Below are 21,137 nucleotides of genomic sequence, written 5' to 3'. Positions count from 1 at the left end.
GAAAGGAGAAAATATAATAATGCCATAAATGAGGCAGGCAAAAGGGAATACAAATGTCCAAAAAATGAGTGTGACAGGAAGTTAAAAATGGCTAAGCGGGGATGGCTAGAGGACAAATGTAAGGATGTAGAAGCATAAATCACTAGGGTAAGATGCTGCCTGCAGGAAAATTAGACCTTTGGAGCACAGAGAACCACTTGTATGAATATCAAGAGCTCAGGTGGAATACCAGTCCTAAGCAAAGAAGGGAAAGCAGAAAAGTGGAAGGAGTATATAGAGGGTCTATACAAGGGCAATACTTGAAGGCAATATTATGGAAATGGAAGAGGACGTAGATGAAGATGAGAAGGGAGATGCAGTACTGCATGAAGAATTTGGCAAAGCAATGAAAGACTTAAGTCAAAACAAGGCCCCGGGGAGTAGAAAACCTTCCGTTAGAGCTACTGACAGCCTTGGGAGAGCCAGCCATAACAAAACTCTTCCATCTGGTGAGGAAGATGTATGAGACAGGCGAAATACCCTCAGATTTCAAGAAGAATACAATAATTTCCATTCCAAAGAAAGCAGGTGCTGACAAGTATGAAAATTACTCAACTACCAGCGTAATAAGTCACGGTTGCAAAATACTAACATGAATCCTTTACAGAAAAAGGGAAAAACTGGTAGAAGCTGATCTTGGGGACGATCAGTGTGGATTCAGGAGAAATGTAGGAACACGCGGGGCAATCAGAGACCTTATGGCTTCTCATAGAAGATAGGTTAAGGAAGGGCCAATCTACGTTTCAACATTTGCAGACTTAGAGAAAGCTTTTGATAATGTTGACTGGAATACTCTCTTTCAAATTCTTAAGGTTACAGGGGTAAAATACAGAGACCAAAATGCTATTTACAATTTGTACAGAAACCAGATGGCAGTTATGAGTCCAGGGGTACGAAAGGGAAGCAGTAGTTGAGAAGGGAGTGAGACACAGTTGTATCCTATTACCGATATATTGAGCAACCAGTAAAGGAAACAAAAGAAAAATTTCAAGTAGGAATTAAAATCCAGAGAGAAGAAATAAAAACTCTGAGGTTTGCCGATGGCATTGTAATTCTGTCAGAGACAGCAAAGGACTTGGAACAGCAGCAGTGTCTTGAAAGGAGGGTATGGGATGAACAACAAAAGCAAAACATGGGTAATGGAATGTAGTCAAATCAGGTTGTAATGTTATGTGTGCCTCACTGCTTTTTTTCTTTAACTAATTTGTGCCAGATTTTATTCTGAGAAGCTCAGTAATGAATGTAAACACCGAAAATGTAAATGTAATTCAAAAAGTACTTGAAGTGAAGTGCAACTGGTCAGTAAGAAACTCTTTAGTGCGCAATCCCCGCAATGATAGTATTAGAGAATCTTTGAGTATGGACCTTTTTTAAAAAAAATAGACAACTGATATTATTAAAAAAAGAAGAGACTGTTAATCTGTATCTTGTGGAAAGAGGACGTGTTGCTAGGCCGTCGCTCAGAATGTATTGTTACATTTAATGAAAATTGATATTTTAGTGATAAAACCGAGTGAAGTATGTGTAAGAGTTGTCCAACATTTATGTATACAAATTTTCTGGAAGTGAAGCATGGAAATATCTTGTTTTTGGTAAAGGAGGTGAATTTCATTGTTGCCGTCTATCAATCGACAGAATTGTAAGTGTACAAAGTTCACGAAAATACAGGAAAAGAAATGCATTCTCTATAGTTTTCATTCAATAAGTAACAACCTCTCATAATTTCTTAATTACAGTAATTGGATTATGTTCTTGTACAATAGTATGGTGCTGAACTCCACCCATTTTGATGTAGCAGGACGTGTACTTTGAAGGAAGTGTGTGTGCCAAGCAATCTCACTTTCTCATGAAAAGCAGATTGCTGTTTGATCTTTCTTACTTACAACAGTGGTCCCTTAGGTACGAAAAGCTACGAAAACTTGGGCTCAAAGCTATCCGCAATACGGCCAAGTAACTAACAGTGTCACATTTTAAACCCTAAAGAACAATAACTTCCTCGAAATTGCAATACGTCAACAACTGGTGCAGAAGGTGATCATTCAAGAAGGCAGCAACCAAAATTCAGGTATCAGTTACGACTTAAAGTAAAAATCTCAATCAAAAATCAATCTCTCTCTCTCTCTCCAAACACATATATAAATATTGATATTATTATTTTTAAAAAAAGTCATTTTACATTGGCACCCGAACAGGGACTTTTTTAATTGTTATAAAGTTTAAATGTAACAATACATTCTGAGCGACGGCCTAGCAACACGTCCTCTTTCCACAAGATACAGATCAACAGTATTTTTTTTTTTTTAAATCAGCTGTCTTTTTTTGCGCGCTAAAGAGTTTCTTGCTGTACAGCTGCGCTTCACTTCACTTCAAGTACTTTTTGAATCACATTTACATTTTCGGTATTTACATACATTACTGAGCTTCTCAGAATAAAATCAGGCACAAATTAGTTAAAGAAAAAAAAAAAAAACAGTGAGGCACACATAACATTACAAGGTGACACAGAGGGAATTAGATTAGGAAATGCGACACTTAAAGTAGCAGATGAGTTTTGCTATTTGGGAAGCAAAATAACTGATTATTGTCAATGTAGGGAGGATATAAAATGTAGACTGGCAATGGCACGGAAACCTTTTCTGAAGAAGATAAATTTGTTAACATCAAGTACAGAGTAAGTGGCCGGAAGTCTTTCCTGAAAGTATTTGTATGGAGAGTAACCACGTATGGAAGTGAAACATGGACGGTATACAGTTTAAACATTAAGAGAACAAAAGTTTTCGAAATATGGTGCTTCAGAAGAATGCTCAAGATTAGATGGGTAGATTATGTAACTAATGAGGACATGCTGAACATAATTGGGGAGAAGAAAAATTTGTGGCACATCCTGACTAGAAGAAAAGATAGGCTGGTAGGACACATTTTGCAGCATCAAGGGATCACCATTTTAGTACTGGAGGGAAGCGTGGGGAGGGGGTAAAAATTGTAGAGGGAGACCAAGAGATGTCTACAGTAAGCAGATTCAGAATGATGTAGGTTTTAGTAGTTACTCGGAGATGAAGAGGCTTCAGAATAGCTGCATCAAACCAGTCTCTGGACTGAAGACGACAACAACAACAACAGAAGTAGTCATAACACACCGGCTTTGTATGGGTCAACGTTTTTGCAATAAAAATAATATTACTAATCTATAAATATCATCAACATGAAATGACTGATTTTGCATCGAACAAGCTAGAAACAGCACAATTTCAATCTGTCTTTTCCATGTACAAATACTGATCTTTTCAAATTACTGTTATAACATTTAGGCTGGGTGGGGCTTTACAAAATATAGAGTGATACATCCCAAAAATGCACCAAAGATGACAAAAAAGCTTTCTGGATTCTATAACCCACACCAAATAACTATTGATTATCTGCATGTAAAAAGACATAAATAATATTTCTTTGGAATTTCTAAAATCACTGGGGGAAGTGGCTACCAAACGACTATCATCCACTCAGTCCCAAAAGAGAGCAAAGGGGAGATAAGTACAGAACTATTGCACAATCAGCATAACAAATGATGCTCATAATTTGCTAATAATAATAATAATAATAATAATAATAATAATATGCAGAATACTGGAAAACAAAACTGAGGATCTGTTACTTGGCTATTAGTTTTGCTACAGGAAGGTAAAGGCACGAGAGATGCAGTTCTGACATTGCACTTGACAATGGAAGCAAGAATTAAGAAAAATAAAACCATGTTCATAGGCTGTGTAAAGTTAGAAAAAAAAAAAAAAAAATTGAAAATGTAAAATGGTGCAAGATGTTCGATATTCTCATGAAAGTAGGTGTAGGTTTTAGAAAATGATGGGTTATACATGGCCCAGTCACATTAATGTGACCATTGCTCATGTGTGAAGTCAGTATGCAATAACCACCCACAGACAGCGATGGTAGCAAGAGCAATGGAGGGTATATAAAGTGTGTTTGGGGGGGAATGTGGAAAATAGAGCAGTCATTGTCATAATACGGAAGTAGAGTGATTTATCTGACGTCCAAAATGGCATGGTCACTGACATTTGGACCAAAAGTGGTAGCATTTTTGAAATGGCCAAGTTTTTAAACTGTTCACATGACACCGTGGTTAAAGTACACTGTGCATGTCAAAATGGTGCTATCCAAAATCAACACTGATCCAACTGTGGTGCAGCGTAGGCCATGGATGACAGTGGTGAAAGATGGTTGCGGAAATGTGTACAGGCGAACAGATGTGCAACTGTTGAGCATCTGACCGCCCGGTGAACCAAGGGGCTACGAACAATGTCTCCTCAATGACTGTTCAGCGAACATTTATGCATTAGGCCCGCACAGCAAGCACCTGGTTCATGTGTCCATGGGGAATGCTGTTCATCAGCAATGATGGTTGGAATTTGCATGCCAATACTGCAGCTGGACATCCACTGAATGGAAATAGGCGGCCTTTTCAGATTAATCATGTTTTATGCTGTATACAGCAAGAAATATCTGAAAGCAGGCACTGTGCAACATTTATCAGAAAGGTCCAGGCCATAGGAGGGAGCATTATGGTCTTGGGAATGTTTTCATGGCATTCTCTGGGTGATCTTGTCATTCTGGAAGGCACAATGGATCAACACAAGTATGCATATATCCTTGGGGACCACATCCACTCCTACATAGCAGTTCGTTAGCCTCGACACAATGGTATCTACCCGCAGGATGACACATTGTGCCACACAGCTTGCAATGTACATGCATGGCTCTACGAGCATCATGGTGAGTTTAACATACTCCTGTGGCCACCAAATTCCAGCTGTTCATCCCATGGATCCTCAATGAAAAAACTTAATGCTGCTGGCCATGGCTCTAGTGTTGGCATGGATTCACATCTCTGCCAGTACTTTCCAGTATCTTACTGTTTCTCTTTCTGCATGTTCTGCAGTGGTCTGTGCTGCAAAAAGGTCTTTATTCAGGCTTCTGACAGGTGATCACATTAATGTGTGTGGACAGTGCAAATGACACACACAAGAACTAAGAGGGGTAAGATAAGAATGGAAGACCAAGAACAAAGTGCGAGAACTGTAAAGTATATTAGGCAGGGATGCAGTCTTTTGCCCCTACTGTTTAATGTATACACAGAAAAAGCAAAGACGCAAATAAAAGAAAGGATTGGACGGAAGAGGGACAAAAGTAATGAGGAGTAGTAGATATGAGTTTAGCAATAAACTTAACATCAAACTGGGGGACCATAAAGTAGACGAATTAAAGGGATTCTGTTATTTTGGAAGTAAAAAAAAAAACACATGATGGATGAATCGAGGAGGGCAAAGAGCAGAGTAGTACAGGCAGGCAGGGCACTGGCCAAAAGAAGTTTACTACTATCAAACATGACCTTAATTTGAGCAATATATTTCTGAGAATATAAGTTTGGAACACAGCTTCGTATGGAAGTGAATCACGGGCCATGAGAAAACTGAAAAAGGAGAATCAAACTATTTGAAATGTGCACGTACATATGGATGTTGAAAATCAGATGACTTGATAAGATAAGAAATAAGGAGGTGGTATACCGAACAACACAAGGAAAAAACTGACAGAATGAAGGCATACGACAGGATATGTTTTAAGATATCAAGGAATAACTACGACAGTACTAGAGAGAGCTGCAGAGGGTAAAAACTGCAGGAGAAGATATAAAATATTCATGTATCATTTAAATCCCTTTTTTTATGTTTCTAAATATAAAACCATCTCTGCAAACTGACCCTGACAGGTCATTCATTATTGGCTGACAGCTGTGTTATCCTCTGCCAATAGCACCATTTTGATGCGGCATGGTGTGTCAACATGCCACTCTCCTGGCTATGAAAGGCAGTCAAATGCAAACAAGAAAGATGGAAAAAAGTAAATAAACTGCTTATTCAAAAGTAATCACAACTAATACAATGGAAAATTTATCGCACTGCGAGACAAGATGGTCACTGCCTCCATGAGAAAATGTTTGCTGTTGCCTATGGAACCATGATCCTCTTCATCCAAAGTGAATCAACAGCCACAAATGTCTTCATCCAGGGCTCCAAAAATATTGAAATCACATGGGGAGCGATCAGTATGGACAGTATGGCATTTTATGTTCCTGTGTGAAAATGTTTCATCGTAGTGGGGCTACAGCTTTTCATGTAGTTTTTGGGATACAATTGTCATTTATACCTTTTGCAGTGGATGCACTACCGGCTCACTGACCCCCATATCATCTATATCGCTGTCAAATCAAATCTGTGGCATGAATCATGGTTTGTAAAAATTCTTGCCTTGATCTGCTTATGTAGATTTTGATAATTCACTATGTTTTGCTTGTACCACTCTCCATACTAAGAGATTCTCAGGAGCTCTATCACAGCAGAGTCTTTACCATACTGTCCAATTTTCCTTAACAGAATGGCACTTAGTACTGCCACAAGCTATGTTGTATGCATTGTGTTGTTTGGTTTGCATTACTGGCTGGAATGTTGTGTGTCACCAGTTCAGATGTGATCACCAGCAATTATTTGTTATTTGCTGTGTATCATTTCTGAAAGTTTCTCAAAATTTCTTCTGTGTTATGGACTATTCAATATTTGTATAAACAGCAGCACACACTGTCTGATTCAGTTCTGTTCTTTTTGTGTGATAGTGCTTGTAATAAATGTGCTATCACTGTGAAGTGCTGTACCTCACTGACAACCCTGCAGCTTTAAGATTTACTGATTCTGTTTACGCCATGACAATACTACATCATGGCATTGACTGACTGTCAGACTGAAAAAGGAAAGAGAGAGAGGTAGAGTATGTCATAAATAAGTAATGACTGTAACACTTAGCCTCTTATCGTCTAAACCACATTTACTACAGAGAGTACAGTCTCTTAACACATGGTTGTTAAAGTTTAAAATGCACCTCCTATATAGGTAGTAACTTGGGATATCCTTGTGTCAGAAGCTTCATTTCCTCCACATTGGTTCTGTATCACTTTGGAATAAACAGCACTTCGAGAAAAATTTTCTGTTAATTACATTGTTGTCTCTTCTTTCTATCACAACAATAATATCAAAATAACTGGGGGAAGACCAAGTTCTGGCCGCTTTCTTTGGTAAACATGGTGCTTTTGTATGTGAAATGCTTATCTCTGTAATATTTGACACTAACGACTTCCACTCTGCTCCTGTTTTTGGACTTAAATCTTTTCCATACTACTGATTTTCACTGAATTTTTTTGGTGAAGTTAGATTCTGAGACACTAACTCTGAGCTGTTTCTGAATCCAGCACATTGTCTTTTGAAGAGTTAGTTTGGTATTTTAAGTACAGGAAAAGAATGCGTGATGCCACTGACATGTGTAAAGACTTTCTAGTTGAAACATTCTTACACTATGGAATGAATGAAGGAAATCAGATGGCAAAAGATGGTGGGTGAAGTGCGTTAAAAGCCTTTTTGTCTTAGTGTAAGGGATCACTTTATTGACTTATTTCTTCAATTATTCATTAATATCTTCCACGTGCCAAATGGCACAGCTGCCAGAACAATTAACATGTGAGAGACTGTTGTTTTTATTGTTCAAAGGGTGGCTCTGTCTATTTACTACAGAGTAGTTTACCTTTGTATGCTGAGACTACGTGGTCATAATTATGGCAGTCAAAACATTACATCCAATTTTTTACATATGACTGCAATTTCAATGAGGATGAGTATTGTTTTCATATGCTTCCAGCAGCTCTTTATGAGTCTCAGACTCCTTTATGAAAAACACGCTAATGAATTATTTGAACAAATATAACCTCTTCAGTGTAGCATAATTCAGTTTCCAAAGTAGAAGTATCAGTCACAGCAGAGTTTACGAATGTGATACTTGATGAACTACACGAGGATGAGTGTGTCACAGGTATATTTTTAGATCTATCAAAGACCTTTGAAGGCATTGACCATAAAACTGAGTAACAAGAATCATTAAGAGTAAGAGGAACTGCCAAGGACTGGTTCTGATCATGTCTGAAAAACAGCGTATGAAGTGTAGAAACTTTAAATTCAGCAAAATTTACCAGGTCCCAAGTATACTAACAAAGGACGCGACAGCATCTTAGGACCAATTGTTTTTATATACACCAGTGTCTTTCCATAGAACATTAAAAAGGTGGGAGGGGGTAATTAATTAGGAATTGATATTGACTATCAACTGATGTGCAATTAAAACACGGTCTTCAAGATGCAGAAAAGAGACATTAGAGTAATAACTACAAGTAGTAACAGAGCTCCCTGTGGCAGTCTGTTTAAATGGCTGAAGAATTTAGCTGCACTATGTGAGTACATCTAGCAATCTGTTATGTACATAGAGAAGAACATCAGCAATTGTTTTGTGAACAGTAACATTCACAGTCATAGAACAAGAGCATTTTCTACAAGAGAATAAAACTGTACAATAAACTTTCCACCGAGACTAAAAAGAAGACAACTAACATCCAAATATTTAAGAAGTCAGTTAAAGCATACCTCTTACATGATTCTTACTATGAAATCAAGGCCTATTTAATGAGACAGAGTAGGGAACTGCAAAAAATTAATATTATTTTTAATAATAAATGTCATTCTGCAGTAAAGTGTCGTAATCAAATAATTCTTGCTGTAAAATCCTATGGCCATTATCTTTGATGGATAATTCTAACCTTTTCCCATTTGTGTGTGTGTGTGTGTGTGTGTGTGTGTGTGTGTGTGTGTTACCCTTTCAAATTATGATGATAAATTTGATATTTTGCAAGTGTTCAATGGATGAATAAACTAACTAACTAGCTATCACTCAGTCACTCCCACTGTATGTCATTGCTTGAAGTGAGAGTACTATGGAGCATGACTTTTGATGGACATACCTTGAATGAAGAGCACTGATGTTCATATAGTTTACATACAGGAGCCATAAATGCCTAGGCAAGCCTACTCTAACTGAGGTGTGGCTGGTGCCACGGAAGTTAGTCTCTGTTGACTGCCACTTCCTGAAACCTGTCCAGTGCTATAATAATACAAGATTAGTAGCACTTTTCATCAACTCAATTACGGGAAGTGTTCACCACTTGGCATAAATCCACAAGCACACAGATATTACCTAAGGCTACAGATGTTGCAAGCATTTCTCACTCCATATGTGAAAAATTGTGAGTATGGCTGCCATTATTTAACCAAGGTGTTTTTGCGCTGAAATATCCTGATCATAATGTAAATGTGATGAGGTTTCAAGATTGCAATATAAATGTTATGAATTAAACTTATCAATATATACTTTGTGCAAATGTCGACTTACATCTCATAAGACTTGTAAAAATTTGAAAAGAAAAAAAAAAAAAAGTTATTACAGGGGAACAGTACCTTGATATCAGCATATGGACGTTTTGACACAAAATTTATGGACAAGGGAAAGAAATCTCCAGGTGTAGCAGTAGCACTAAACTCAAGGAAACCGGATTTATTTGACGAGTCTATTATGGGAAGAGTCCACAACAGCACATTCTTTCGAGGATCGTGAGTGTATTCACCATCACACTCGTTAACCACCGGGGTACACCCAATCCTGGAAGAAGAAAAAAAAGTATTATTCTAAAAGCAAAGCATTTTGCAGTAATTCAAAAAGTAAGCACATCATAAAATGAAAAATTTACGTACGGTAATGGAATGGTTATGCAGACGTCATTCAACTCCTTGTCTTCTGATTCTAGTTCATACTCAATATTCACATCACAACCCCCTTGTCCATTTTCAGATGGCCAACAGTTAACTATAACACACAACAACTATTACAATAAACCTGACAAAGTTAGACACACATTTGTTGAATTACAATCTCAGCTACATAACTTTGCATAAACTCACTGTTGAAATTTTGATTACTATCATTGGTAGATAGAAATATAAGGAACCATTAACTATAGAAACAAATAAATATAAAATGTGATCATTGAGCACTGAAATTCAAATTATTATGTGGAGCCACATATCAATATATTTATATTAAAGCACTTCACACCAAAATGACGAAAGAAACTGCAATTTAAAGCTGGAAATGTATTCTGCTGACATTCGCAGAAAAAATGCATACAAAATGTCTTCCTGATGAAGCTGTTACTAGCCACTGCCATCAGATGCACATTAACACTATTCTGGCAGCATGACAAATTATACTTTCTGAGACAATATCAACATATGAAAAGCCTGTGTTCATTTCAGGTACATGCACAACATAAGAATTCTTTATTAAGATAACCCCTCACGATTAATTCAGCTAAACATCAGCTGTTTTCCCTCTGTTTATTTGAAGCTCTGTTCCAACTTAAATGTGCACTGCAAGTAAAATGCCCAGAACAAGAAACCTGACTAGGAAAAAAAGGCTGCAGTTATTGACAATAAGTGGTCGCACTGAAGTGTTGTTCTGTGCAGTTCATGGTAGTTTGTTGAAATTCACAATTTATTTATGTCATGATGTTATCTGCTTATTACTGACACCCAAGAAAGTATTCATGAGTAACACTTTTCCCAGTTAAGTAACATCTTAAACAATTAAAGAAAAAGTGGTGTTTTTTTTTTGGGGGGGGGGGGGGGGGTGTGTATTCCAGAGCTGTTGAAAGAAAGAAAATAATATGTCTACATCTATATTCAGCAAACTACTGTGGAATGCATGGTAGATGGTACTTCTCATGTATCATTTGAAGGGTTTCTTCCTGTTCTATTTGCATATGAACTGAAGGAATAGTAGCTATGTAAAAGCTTCTGTATATGCTATAATTATTTTAATCTTGCCTTTGCAGACCTTATGGGAGCATTACATAAGTAGTTGCAGCACATTTCTAGAGTCCTCACGTCATGCTGGTTCTAGAAACTTTGCAAGGGGGCTATTACAGTATAGTTGTTACACATCTTCAAGTATCTGCATTTAGATTTTTCATTTCTACAACAGTCTCCCATGAGTCAAAATAAAGCTATTACCATTCAAGCTGTTCTCCTCTATGTATGTTCAAAATTCTTATTAGTCATATTTTGTGAGGGCTCACATTTTAGTTACTTTTTAAGATGGCTCATGCAAAAGCTTCTTTAACAATCTTCTTAGTAGACCAATTGCATTTTCCCAGTATTTTACTAAGGAAGTCTGCCACCTGCTTTACTCACAGCTGAGCCTATATGATTCTTTCATTTGACCTTAAATTGCAACATAAAGTTGTTGAACATATATTGGTCAGCTAATTCTGCTTTTCACATATCCTCATGGAATCCTTTGATCCTTCAGGGTTTATGATATATCCAATCAAGATGAAGCACCCTCCAGTTTTTAGCCTCTTGTGTTACTGACAGGATGTCAATGCGTTTATGGGCTCAGCCAAACCTGAGATTGTTTTGTAATGTCAGCATGCTTTTCAATGTTTCATAAATACGTGTAATTTCCCTGTACTTATCTGTTCTGCAGTATAAGGCTCATGAAGCATTAAGTCTCTTTTCATTATTGCTTAGTTTCCTCTTCGCATTTTAATAAATATATTCAAGTTCATGAATTTTATACTAATCTTGTTGGTGCAATGGCATGTAAGTCAACAAAGATGTTTCACTCCAAGCCTTATGTTCTTCTCCCCATCCCAGTTCCCTCCCCCAGATCACAGTTTCTGGTGCATTTTCATCTGTACACCCTCCTATCATGACACTGCAATAGTCTAATTTTTATCCTGCATATATGTGGTGCATTATCTAACAAAACTACAGTGGCTGTCCCCTCTGTAGTTTTCGTTATAGGCTTAACGATGTCAGCATGTATTAATAATTTTTTAAGTGCATTAAGAATTTTATATATTTCACGTAATTCTTTCTTCTATAGTGTTAGATTTGACAATGCTCCATGTTACTGGCTCTCATCTGTATGAATTTCAATTGATCTGTGACTTTCCCAATATGCTCCCCAAGTCATCCCTTTCATGCCCTCCCCATCAGCCCTCAAAATATTAATCACACAATTTATTAAATATTTTTCTAATACTATTTCTGTTATTAATATGTCCATCTACTTTTAATGCAGGCTTTTAATGAAACTACAGTTATACAACTACACTGCCTGGTGATATTGTCGCAGAAGGAAGGACCAATGTTGCAGAAGAAGCCAAGTAGCACTGTGGTGTAGTGGGTATGATACTAAACTGTTGCATGAAGGGTCAAGAATTCAAAACTCACCTGAACCGTAAAATTTTAATTTCTATCTTCGGTTCAATTACATTCTAGAAGTATCCACAAATGGCAAGAATCATTTTACTGGAATGTTCTGTATGTGTTCTCGCCAGAGGCAGTTAGCTCCGCGCTATTGTATGTGCAAGTGCTGAATAAACCTTCGTTAAGTGAAGTTAGTGTTTGTCATTCATCTAATTAAGCCTTCTTCTACACGACATTATTCTGATGGAGACGCCGGGTATTGGAACTTGTGATGGTGCACATTATCGATGACACAGTGGCTTCCATCAGGCTACAACAGAGCCGCCATTTACGTGGCAAGAAACCCGAGTTCGAGTCATATTCAACAGATCGCAATCTATCGGAGACAAAAGAAGAAGAGGACGTTACAATGACAGAAATTGTGTGCGACCACATGAGACATCCTTCCGGGCTCTCTGGTGATGATGGCCAAGATCCAAACAAGTGACTGAAGGTATATGAGCGTATAGCCAAATTTAACAAATGGGATGACACCGTGTGTTTGGCTAATGTGTTTTTCTACTTGGAGGGCACTGCCACGCAATGGTATGAGAAAAACGAGGAGAAGTTCACAAGCTAGGAAGTATTCCAGGTGGAACTGCACAAGAATTTCAATGACACACAACGACAGAAGTTGTTTTTTTTTTTTTTTTTTTTTTTTTTTTTTTTTTTGTGGTTTTCGGGCGCACAACTTCAATGGTCATTAGCGCCCTGACTACTCTAAGAATGCACCGCGAGGCACAAGTTGACAACAACAACTAAAAGGGAAAACACAATAAAAGACAGACTGACAGGCATAGGATTAAAAAACATCATCAAATGTCCTTAGCGAGGTTTGTCAAATTGATAAAACAAAGAACACGAGCAGCTGCTCGTGGGTCATCCGCTAAAATGGCATCTAAAGTATTAGGCAGGTTAAGATCGAGGCGCAGTGTGTTAAGATCTGGACAGGACATTAAAATGTGTCTAACCGTCAGCAAGTGCCCACATGGGCAGAACGGCGCCGGCGCAGCCGTCAGCAGATGGCGATGGCTGAACCGGCAGTGTCCAATTCTTAACCTTGCTAAAACGACCTCCTCCCGCCGAGAAGGGCGGGAGGAGGACGTCCAAGCCACAGGAAGAGGTTTTAAGGCCCGAAGCTTGTTGTCGGTAAGTGCAGCCCAATCGGCATGCCACAGCGACACAACGCGCCGACAAATGACCCTGCTAAAATCGGACGAAGGGACACAACAAGAAGCTGTCCGAGGCTGGAGGACCGCAGCCTTGGCCGCGGCATCTGCAGCTTCGTTCCCAGGGATACCGACATGGCCAGGAACCCACATAAAGCTAACCGGCGTACCGACGTCCACCAGCTGCTGAAGAGAGCGTTGGATCCGGTGTACGAAAGGGTGAACCGGGTACGGATCACTGAGGCTCTGGATGGCGCTCAGGGAATCTGAGCAGATGACATAAGCAGAATGTCGGTGGCGGCAGATGTAAAGAACAGCCTGGTAGAGGGCAAAGAGCTCAGCTGTGAAGACCGAACAATGGCCATGGAGCCGGTATTGGAAACTTTGTGCCCCGACAATAAAGGAACACCCGACCCTGTCATTGGTCTTAGAGCCATCTGTATAAATGAAAGTCATGTTGTTGAACTTCGAACGAAGTTCCAAAAAACGGGAGTGGTAGACCGAACCGGGGGTGACCTCTTTTGGGAGCGAGCTGAGGTCGAGGTGAACGCGGACCGGAGCCTGGAGCCAAGGTGGCGTGCGGCTCTCGCCCACTCGAAAGGTTGCAGGGAGTGAAAAATGAAGGTGTTGAAGGAGGCGACGAAAGCGAACTCCAGGGGGTAGCAAGGCAGAGACATACAACCCGTATTGAAGGTCAAGAGAGTCGTCAAAAAAGGAACGATAAGACGGATGGTCGGGCATTGACAGTAGCCGACAGGCATACCGACAAAGCAGTATATCGCGCCGGTAGGTGAGTGGCAATTCGCCAGCGTCAGCATGAAGACTCTCTACGGGACTGGTATAAAATGCTCAGATCGCAAGTCGTAAACCCCGATGTTGTATGGAGTTGAGGCGGCGTAAGATGGATGGCCGTGCAGAGGAGTATACGAAGCTCCCATAATCCAGCTTGGAGCGGACGATCGACCGATATAGACGAAGTAGGACGGTTCGATCCGCTCCCCACGACATACCACTGAGAACACGGAGGACATTTAAAGAACGGGTACAACGGGCGGCCAAATACGACACATGTGGAGACCAGCTAAGTTTCCTGTCAAAGGTAAGGCCTAAAAATTTGATTGTCTCCACGAGTGGGAGAGCAACGGGACCGAGTCGTAAGGACGGTGGGAGAAACTCTTTGTAGCGCCAGAAGTTAATACAGACCGTCTTCTCGGCAGAAAAACGGAAGCCATTGGCGACACTCCAGGAGTAAAGACGGTCAAGAGAACGCTGAAGACAGCGCTCCAGGACACGTGTACACTGCGCGCTGCAATAGATGGTAAAATCGTCCACGAAAAGGGAGCCTGATACATCAGCTGGGAGGCAATCCATTATTGGATTGATCGCGATGGCGAAGAGAGCGACGCTCAAAACTGAGCCCTGTGGCACCCCATTCTCCTGGCGAAAGGTGTCGGACAGGACAGAACCCACACGTACCCGAAACTGTCGATCCATTAAAAAGGAACGAATAAAAAGAGGGAGGCGACCGCGAAAGCCCCATGTATGCATGGTGCGGAGAATGCCCGCCCTCCAACAGGTGTCGTAAGCCTTCTCCAAATCAAAGAACACAGCCGCGGTCGGGCGCTTCCGCAAGAAGTTATTCATAATGAAGGTCGACAAGGTAACCAGATGGTCAACAGCAGAGCGGCGCCTTCGAAATCCACATTGTACATTGGTAAGTAGGCGTCGAGACTCGAGCAGCCAAACCAATCGAGAGTTAACCATTCGCTCCATCACTTTACAGACACAGCTGGTAAGCGAGATAGGTCGATAACTGGAAGGCAAGTGCTTGTCCTTCCCCGGCTTAGGAATCGGGACAACAATAGACTCGCGCCAGCATGCGGGAACATGTCCCTCAATCCAGATGCGATTGTATGTACGAAGAAGAAAACCTTTACCCGCAGGAGAAAGGTTCTTCAGCATCTGAATATGAATAGAATCAGGCCCTGGAGCGGAGGACCGTGATCGGCCAAGTGCGGTTTCGAGTTCCCGCATGGTGAATGGGGCATTATAACTTTCACAATTCGAGGAGCGGAAGTCAGGTGGCCTAGCCTCCTCTGCCTGTTTGCGGGGGAGGAAGGCAGGGTGGTAATGAGTGGAGCTCGAAACCTCGGCGAAAAAGCGGCCGAAGGCATTGGAGACAGCCTCAGGGGCCACAAGGACTTCATTCGCGACCTTCAAGCCAGAAACTGGGGAGTGGACCTTAGTGCCAGATAGCCGGCGCAGGCTACCCCAGACAACAGAAGAAGGAGTAGAACTGTTGAAGGTGCTTGTGAAAGCAGCCCAGCTGGCTTTCTTGCTTTCTTTAATAATACGACGACACTGAGCACGTAATCGTTTATAATTAATACAATTCGCCACTGTAGGGTGGCGTTTAAAGGTGCGTAAAGCACGTCGACGAGCACGTAATGCGTCCCTACATGCTGCGGTCCACCAGGGGACCGGTACGCGACGTGGAGAAGAAGTAGGGTGAGGGATGGAATATTCAGCAGCAGCGAGAATGACTTCCGTGAGGTGTGCGACCTGACGATCGCAGCTTGTGAAGGTTTGATCCTGAAAGGTCGCCCTGGAAGAGAAGAGCCCCCAGTCTGCCTTGGAGATGGTCCAACGAGAGGAGCACGGAGAGGGAGTATGCTGCAGGAGATGGATAACACACGGGAAGTGGTCGCTCGAATATGTATCAGCAAGTGCATACCACTCAAACCGGCGTGCAAGTTGGGGAGTACATATAGAGAGGTCTAAATGGGAATAGGTATGAGATGTGTCCGAAAGAAAAGTAGGGGCGCCAGTATTGAGGCAGACAAGATTGAGCTGGTTGAAAAGGTCTGCTAACAAGGAGCCCCTCGGGCAGGATGCTGGAGAGCCCCAAAGAGGATGGTGGGCATTGAAGTCTCCAGTTAACAAAAATGGTGCAGGTAGCTGAGCAATAAGTTGCGTCATGTCTGCCCTGGTAACGGCAGATGACGATGCAGCGTAAACGGTACAAAAGGAAAACGTAAAAGTGGGGAGAGTAATGCGGATGGCAACGGCCTGCAGGCCGGTGTGCAACGTGATGGGATCGTAGTAAATATCATCCCGGACCAGCAACATAACCCCTCCATGAGCTGGGATACCTACCACAGAGGGTAGGTCAAAACGCACAGAGGTGTAGTGTGCCAAGGCAATTTGATCGCATGGGCGTAGCTTCGTTTCCTGGAGGGCTACGACGAGCGGACGATGCAAGCGGAGCAGCAACTTCAAGTCCTCTCGGTTGGAGCGAATACTGCGAATATTCCAGTTAATAAGTGCCATCGTAAGAAAAGGAAGATGAGAGAAGGGGTCACCTCGAAGGCCGCTTACGGCCTGGCTTCGAGCGAGCACTGCCGCCGCTAGCAGGAGGCGGACAGTCATCGTCCATGGGGTCTATAGGGCCATCGGCCATCTCGGGAGGATGGCCGGGAGGGGGAGCTTCCTCCGCCGGTGAACGGCCAGATGTTCGGCTACCAGCGGTGCGGCCAGGCGAAACGGATGACGGCCTGGGGCGGCAACCGCTGGGTGGCGCAGGAGAAGAAAGGCGCCGCGGCGGAGAAGGAGAACTGTGCTTCCTATGCGCCTTTTTAGAAGGACGTTTGGTGGAAGTACCGGTCGAAGGCTGGGAGGTCGAGGGACGGAGGAAGTCTGCACGGGATGGTTCCTTCTTGAAGGCCCGTGCATCTGACTTCGGGGTCTTCGACTGAGCAGAAGCTGAGGAAGTGGCTGGTGTCTGTGGGGTGATGGGAGGAAGAGGAGACGTCGACCGCGCGATCTTAGCACTGGCCGAACGGACGACCGTGGTGCTGAAGGTCAGATCGCATGTCTGGGTTGCTACCTCCCGGGTAGTCCGAGGAGAGGCGAGGACAGTGCTGTATTTCCCCGCTGGGAGCAGCGTGGGCTTCCTACTAGCCAATAGCTTGCGAGCAGCCGAGGTGGACACTTTCTCTTTGACTCGAATTTCCTGGATACAGCGTTCTTCCTTATAGACAGGACAGTCGCGGGAGGATGCGGCATGGTCACCCTGACAGTTCACACAACGAGGAGACGGAGGTGGACAGTCACCCTCATGGGCATCCCTGCCACAAGTGACACATTTAGCCGCATTGGAGCAAGACTGTCGAGTGTGATTGAAACGCTGACACTGGTAGCAGCGCGTAGGTGTCGGGACATAGGGGCGAACAGAAATAACCTCGTAGCCCGCCTTGATGCGCGATGGCAGCTTAACACTATCGAAGGTTAAGAAAAGTGTCCGGGTCGGTACAAGGTCATTGTTGACCTTTTTCATGACCCGATGGACAGCCGTCACGCCCTGCTCAGCGAGGAAAGATTGAAGCTCCTCGTCAGTCAATCCGTCGAGAGAGCTACTATAGACTACACCACGAGACGAATTCAAAGTGCGGTGGGCCTCCACCCGGACAGGGAACGTGTACAAGAGTGTGGCCCGAAGCAGTTTTTGTGCCTGAAAGGCACTCTCAGTTTCTAGTAATAAGGTACCGTTACGCAACCTGGTACAAGATTTGACAGATTCGGCTATGGCATCTACGCCCTTCTGAATAACGAAAGGGTTGACAAAGGAAAAATCCTTTCCGTCCTCAGATCGAGAAACTACGAGGAACTGTGGGGCAGGCGGTAGTATTTTTGTCACTGTTGGCTGGTCACGTTTCCGTTTGTGGGTCGAAGTCGAAAGCGATGGAGTAGAATCCATTGCGGAGGAATCCCCCATGATTGCCAGCGTCTCCGATGGCGCGCTCCTTCCTTGTGGGGACCCTCTCAGAGGGCACTCCCACCTTAGGCGAATGTTTACACCTCAGGTCACACCTCCCGAGAAACAGACGGAGGGACCAATCGGCATGGTCAGAAGGTATCAGCTCAGGCAATCACCCCTCCCCGGGCCTGGCCTTTACCAGGGGGTACGCGCGTGCCTTACATGTCTACCCAGGGCGGGGACTTACGCGTTACCCCGTCACCGGCTACGCGTGTGAACGCGTGGGTCGGCCTTCAGACACGCACAGGGAGGAAGGAAGAAGAGGAAAAAGAAGAGAGAGGGAGAAAGAGGACAGACTGTCTCAAACGCCGAGGCGGAGACCAGAGAAGGCAAGGAGAAGAAGGCAATGAGAAAGCAAGGAGAAGGAGGCAATGAGAAGGCAAGGAGAAGAAGGCAATGAGAAGGCAAGGAGAAAAAGGCAATGAGAAGGCAAGGAGAAAAAGGCAATGAGAAGGCAAAGAGAAGTCAAGGGAAAGAGTAAGGAAGACAGTGAAGTGGAGAAGAGCAAAGAAAGGAACCAACAAAAGGAAGGAAGAAACGAGAAGTGAAAAACCAAAAAGACCACGATTATAGGTCGTGAAACCGTCCGTCTCCGGACGCAGGCGCTAACTACCCCCGTGAGGGGGATGGACTCCTTTTAGTCGCCTCTTACGACAGGCAGGAATACCTCGGGCCTATTCTAATCCCCGGACCCGCAGGGGGGAACGACAGAAGTGCAAGGCTGAAGATAAACTAAAGTGCAAGGCACAGCATCCAGGAGAAACTACCGCATCCTATATTCAAGACGTCTTGGAGCTGTGTACAATAGTGAATCCTAGAACAAAGGAGGAAGGTAAGGATGCACATCTCATGAAGGGTGTTGCTGAGGATATGTATCAAGCCCTTCCCGACGGTGGTTTTGACAGCATATGACTTCATAAAATGGTGCCAGTATATCGAGACAGTGCATCAAAAAAAGAATTACACGCAAGAAGTTTGAATGGCTTCCAAATGTCATAACAATGCCTGCGATGGAGGAAGGAACTGATTTCACAAGTGTTCTTCATAAGATAGTGAGAGAGGAAGTTCAGAAGGCACTTGGATTGCACGGCGTGCAAAAAACCGAGACACTTCAAGAAGTCATAAGGGAGGAAGTGGAACAGATATTGAACCCAATTTCTCATCCTTCATTTCCCTTTAAAATGCCTTTCCACTGCGGACGACAGGGACATGTGGTGCGCTACTGTCGAGAAAGGCGGCGGGTATTTAATGACGGTCGTGCCAGAAGACAGCAGACCAATCTTAGCTGACGGCAACTCCGGGACGACGAAGATGAACAAGAAGATGTGGGTACAGGACGACATAGGTCACTCGCCGCAGGCTAGCCACTGGAGAGTACGCTCCCCAACACATTAATCAAGGTCTCCATTGCTCTTTAGAAGCTCCAGCCGATCACCTAGCCGCTACAACCTGGAAAACTTAAGGGTGTGACCTTCCTTGGAGGCGAGGCCGCTGAAGAGAAAAATCCTCCGCCATCGATCACTACAAAAATAATAGGAAACTATGTCGATGTCCTCATGGCTGGCCAACCAGCCCAAGCTCTTGAGGACTCTGGAGCATCATATTCAGTCATTTCGGAGAAGTACCATCGCCAGTTGCAGAAAACCGAATTTGTCGACAACAAAACATCTCTGCTGAAGGCGGCTAATGGGAAATATGTAAAAACTACAGGAAGATGTGTCATTCATGTGGGTATAAGTGCCATACACAGCCCTTAGAATTCGTCGTCTTACAAGAATGTAGTCATGACGTCATTCTCAGATGGGACTTTTTGAAAGCTTCTCAGGCAATTACAGATTGTGGTCGCTCGAAGATTATGCTGGACGAAATGAGATACTGTGGACAGGAAGATGCGCATCCGAGTGTGTGGAGACTATGTGTGCTGGATAAAATGATCATTCCTGCAGTCAGTGCTAGAAAGGTAACTGTCACATGTCATGCCACGCATCAACCCATGGATCTTGTAGTGGAATGTAAGAGAAGCATACCACTAAAGAATAACTTAGTCATCCCAGCCTCTGTTGTCTCATTTAAGAATGGATTCGGTGAACTGTTGAAAGTTAACTGTCGCCGAGAACCGCAGATCCTTCCAAGACGCGTGTGCGTAGCAAACACTGAGCCGTTACTTGAAAAACAGATGAGCTTCATAAAAACCTCCCATGCCAAGTCTGTGGGTGAAATTAGTGCTACCACTAAGAGACAAGATCTTTTAGCTCGATTATCACCAGATCTCACTAAGGAACAACAGAAGAACCTACTTGCCATTCTTCAAGATTTCTCTGAATGCTTCAATACACAGGTGAAGAGCAAATTAGACAAATCAATGGTGAAGCACTGCGTTAGTACTGGAGAACATCAATCAATACACCGGAGAGCATACCGTGTGTCAGCAATGGATCAAATAATTTGCGACCAGGTGGAGAAAATGATGAAGAATGACATCATTCAGTCTTCGCAGAGCCCATGGTTGTCACTAGTGGTCCTCGTCAAGAAGAAGGATGGCAGTTGGCACTTTTGTGTTGATTACAGAAAGCTTAATAAGATAACTAAAAAGGACGTTTACCCTCTTCCACGAATTGACGATACACTAGATTGTCTGAAGGGGGCTAAGTGTTTCTCAACCTTGGACACGTACTCAGGATACTGGCAAATCAAAGTAGATGAGGCTGATCATGAGAAAATTGCATTCATAACCCCTGAGGGCCTGTATGAGTTTAAGGTAATGCCATCTGGTTTGTCTAATGGCACCAGCAACTTTTGAGTGGATGATGGATAATCTTCTGAGGCAACTGAAGTGGACAATGTGTGTTTGTTATTTAGATG

The 21,137-nt window shown here is 42.8% G+C and overlaps 1 protein-coding gene across 1 annotated transcript in view; it reads right to left on the bottom strand.

Annotated features, from left to right (window-relative positions):
• The window catches only part of LOC124777401 (coatomer subunit delta), a 119,641-nt gene that overhangs the window by 2,407 nt on the left and 96,097 nt on the right, over positions 1–21,137 (bottom strand). The window contains exons 9-10 of the mRNA XM_047252796.1: positions 9,732–9,843; positions 9,438–9,639 (exon numbers count right to left, since the gene is read on the bottom strand). Of these exons, the coding sequence (XP_047108752.1) occupies positions 9,438–9,639; positions 9,732–9,843 (314 nt within the window). The remainder of the gene's footprint in view (positions 1–9,437; positions 9,640–9,731; positions 9,844–21,137) is intronic.

The sequence above is a fragment of the Schistocerca piceifrons genome, chromosome 2 (assembly GCF_021461385.2).
Source record: "Schistocerca piceifrons isolate TAMUIC-IGC-003096 chromosome 2, iqSchPice1.1, whole genome shotgun sequence".
Lineage (NCBI taxonomy): Eukaryota > Metazoa > Arthropoda > Insecta > Orthoptera > Acrididae > Schistocerca > Schistocerca piceifrons.
This window is presented reverse-complemented; position numbering and strand designations above follow the sequence as displayed.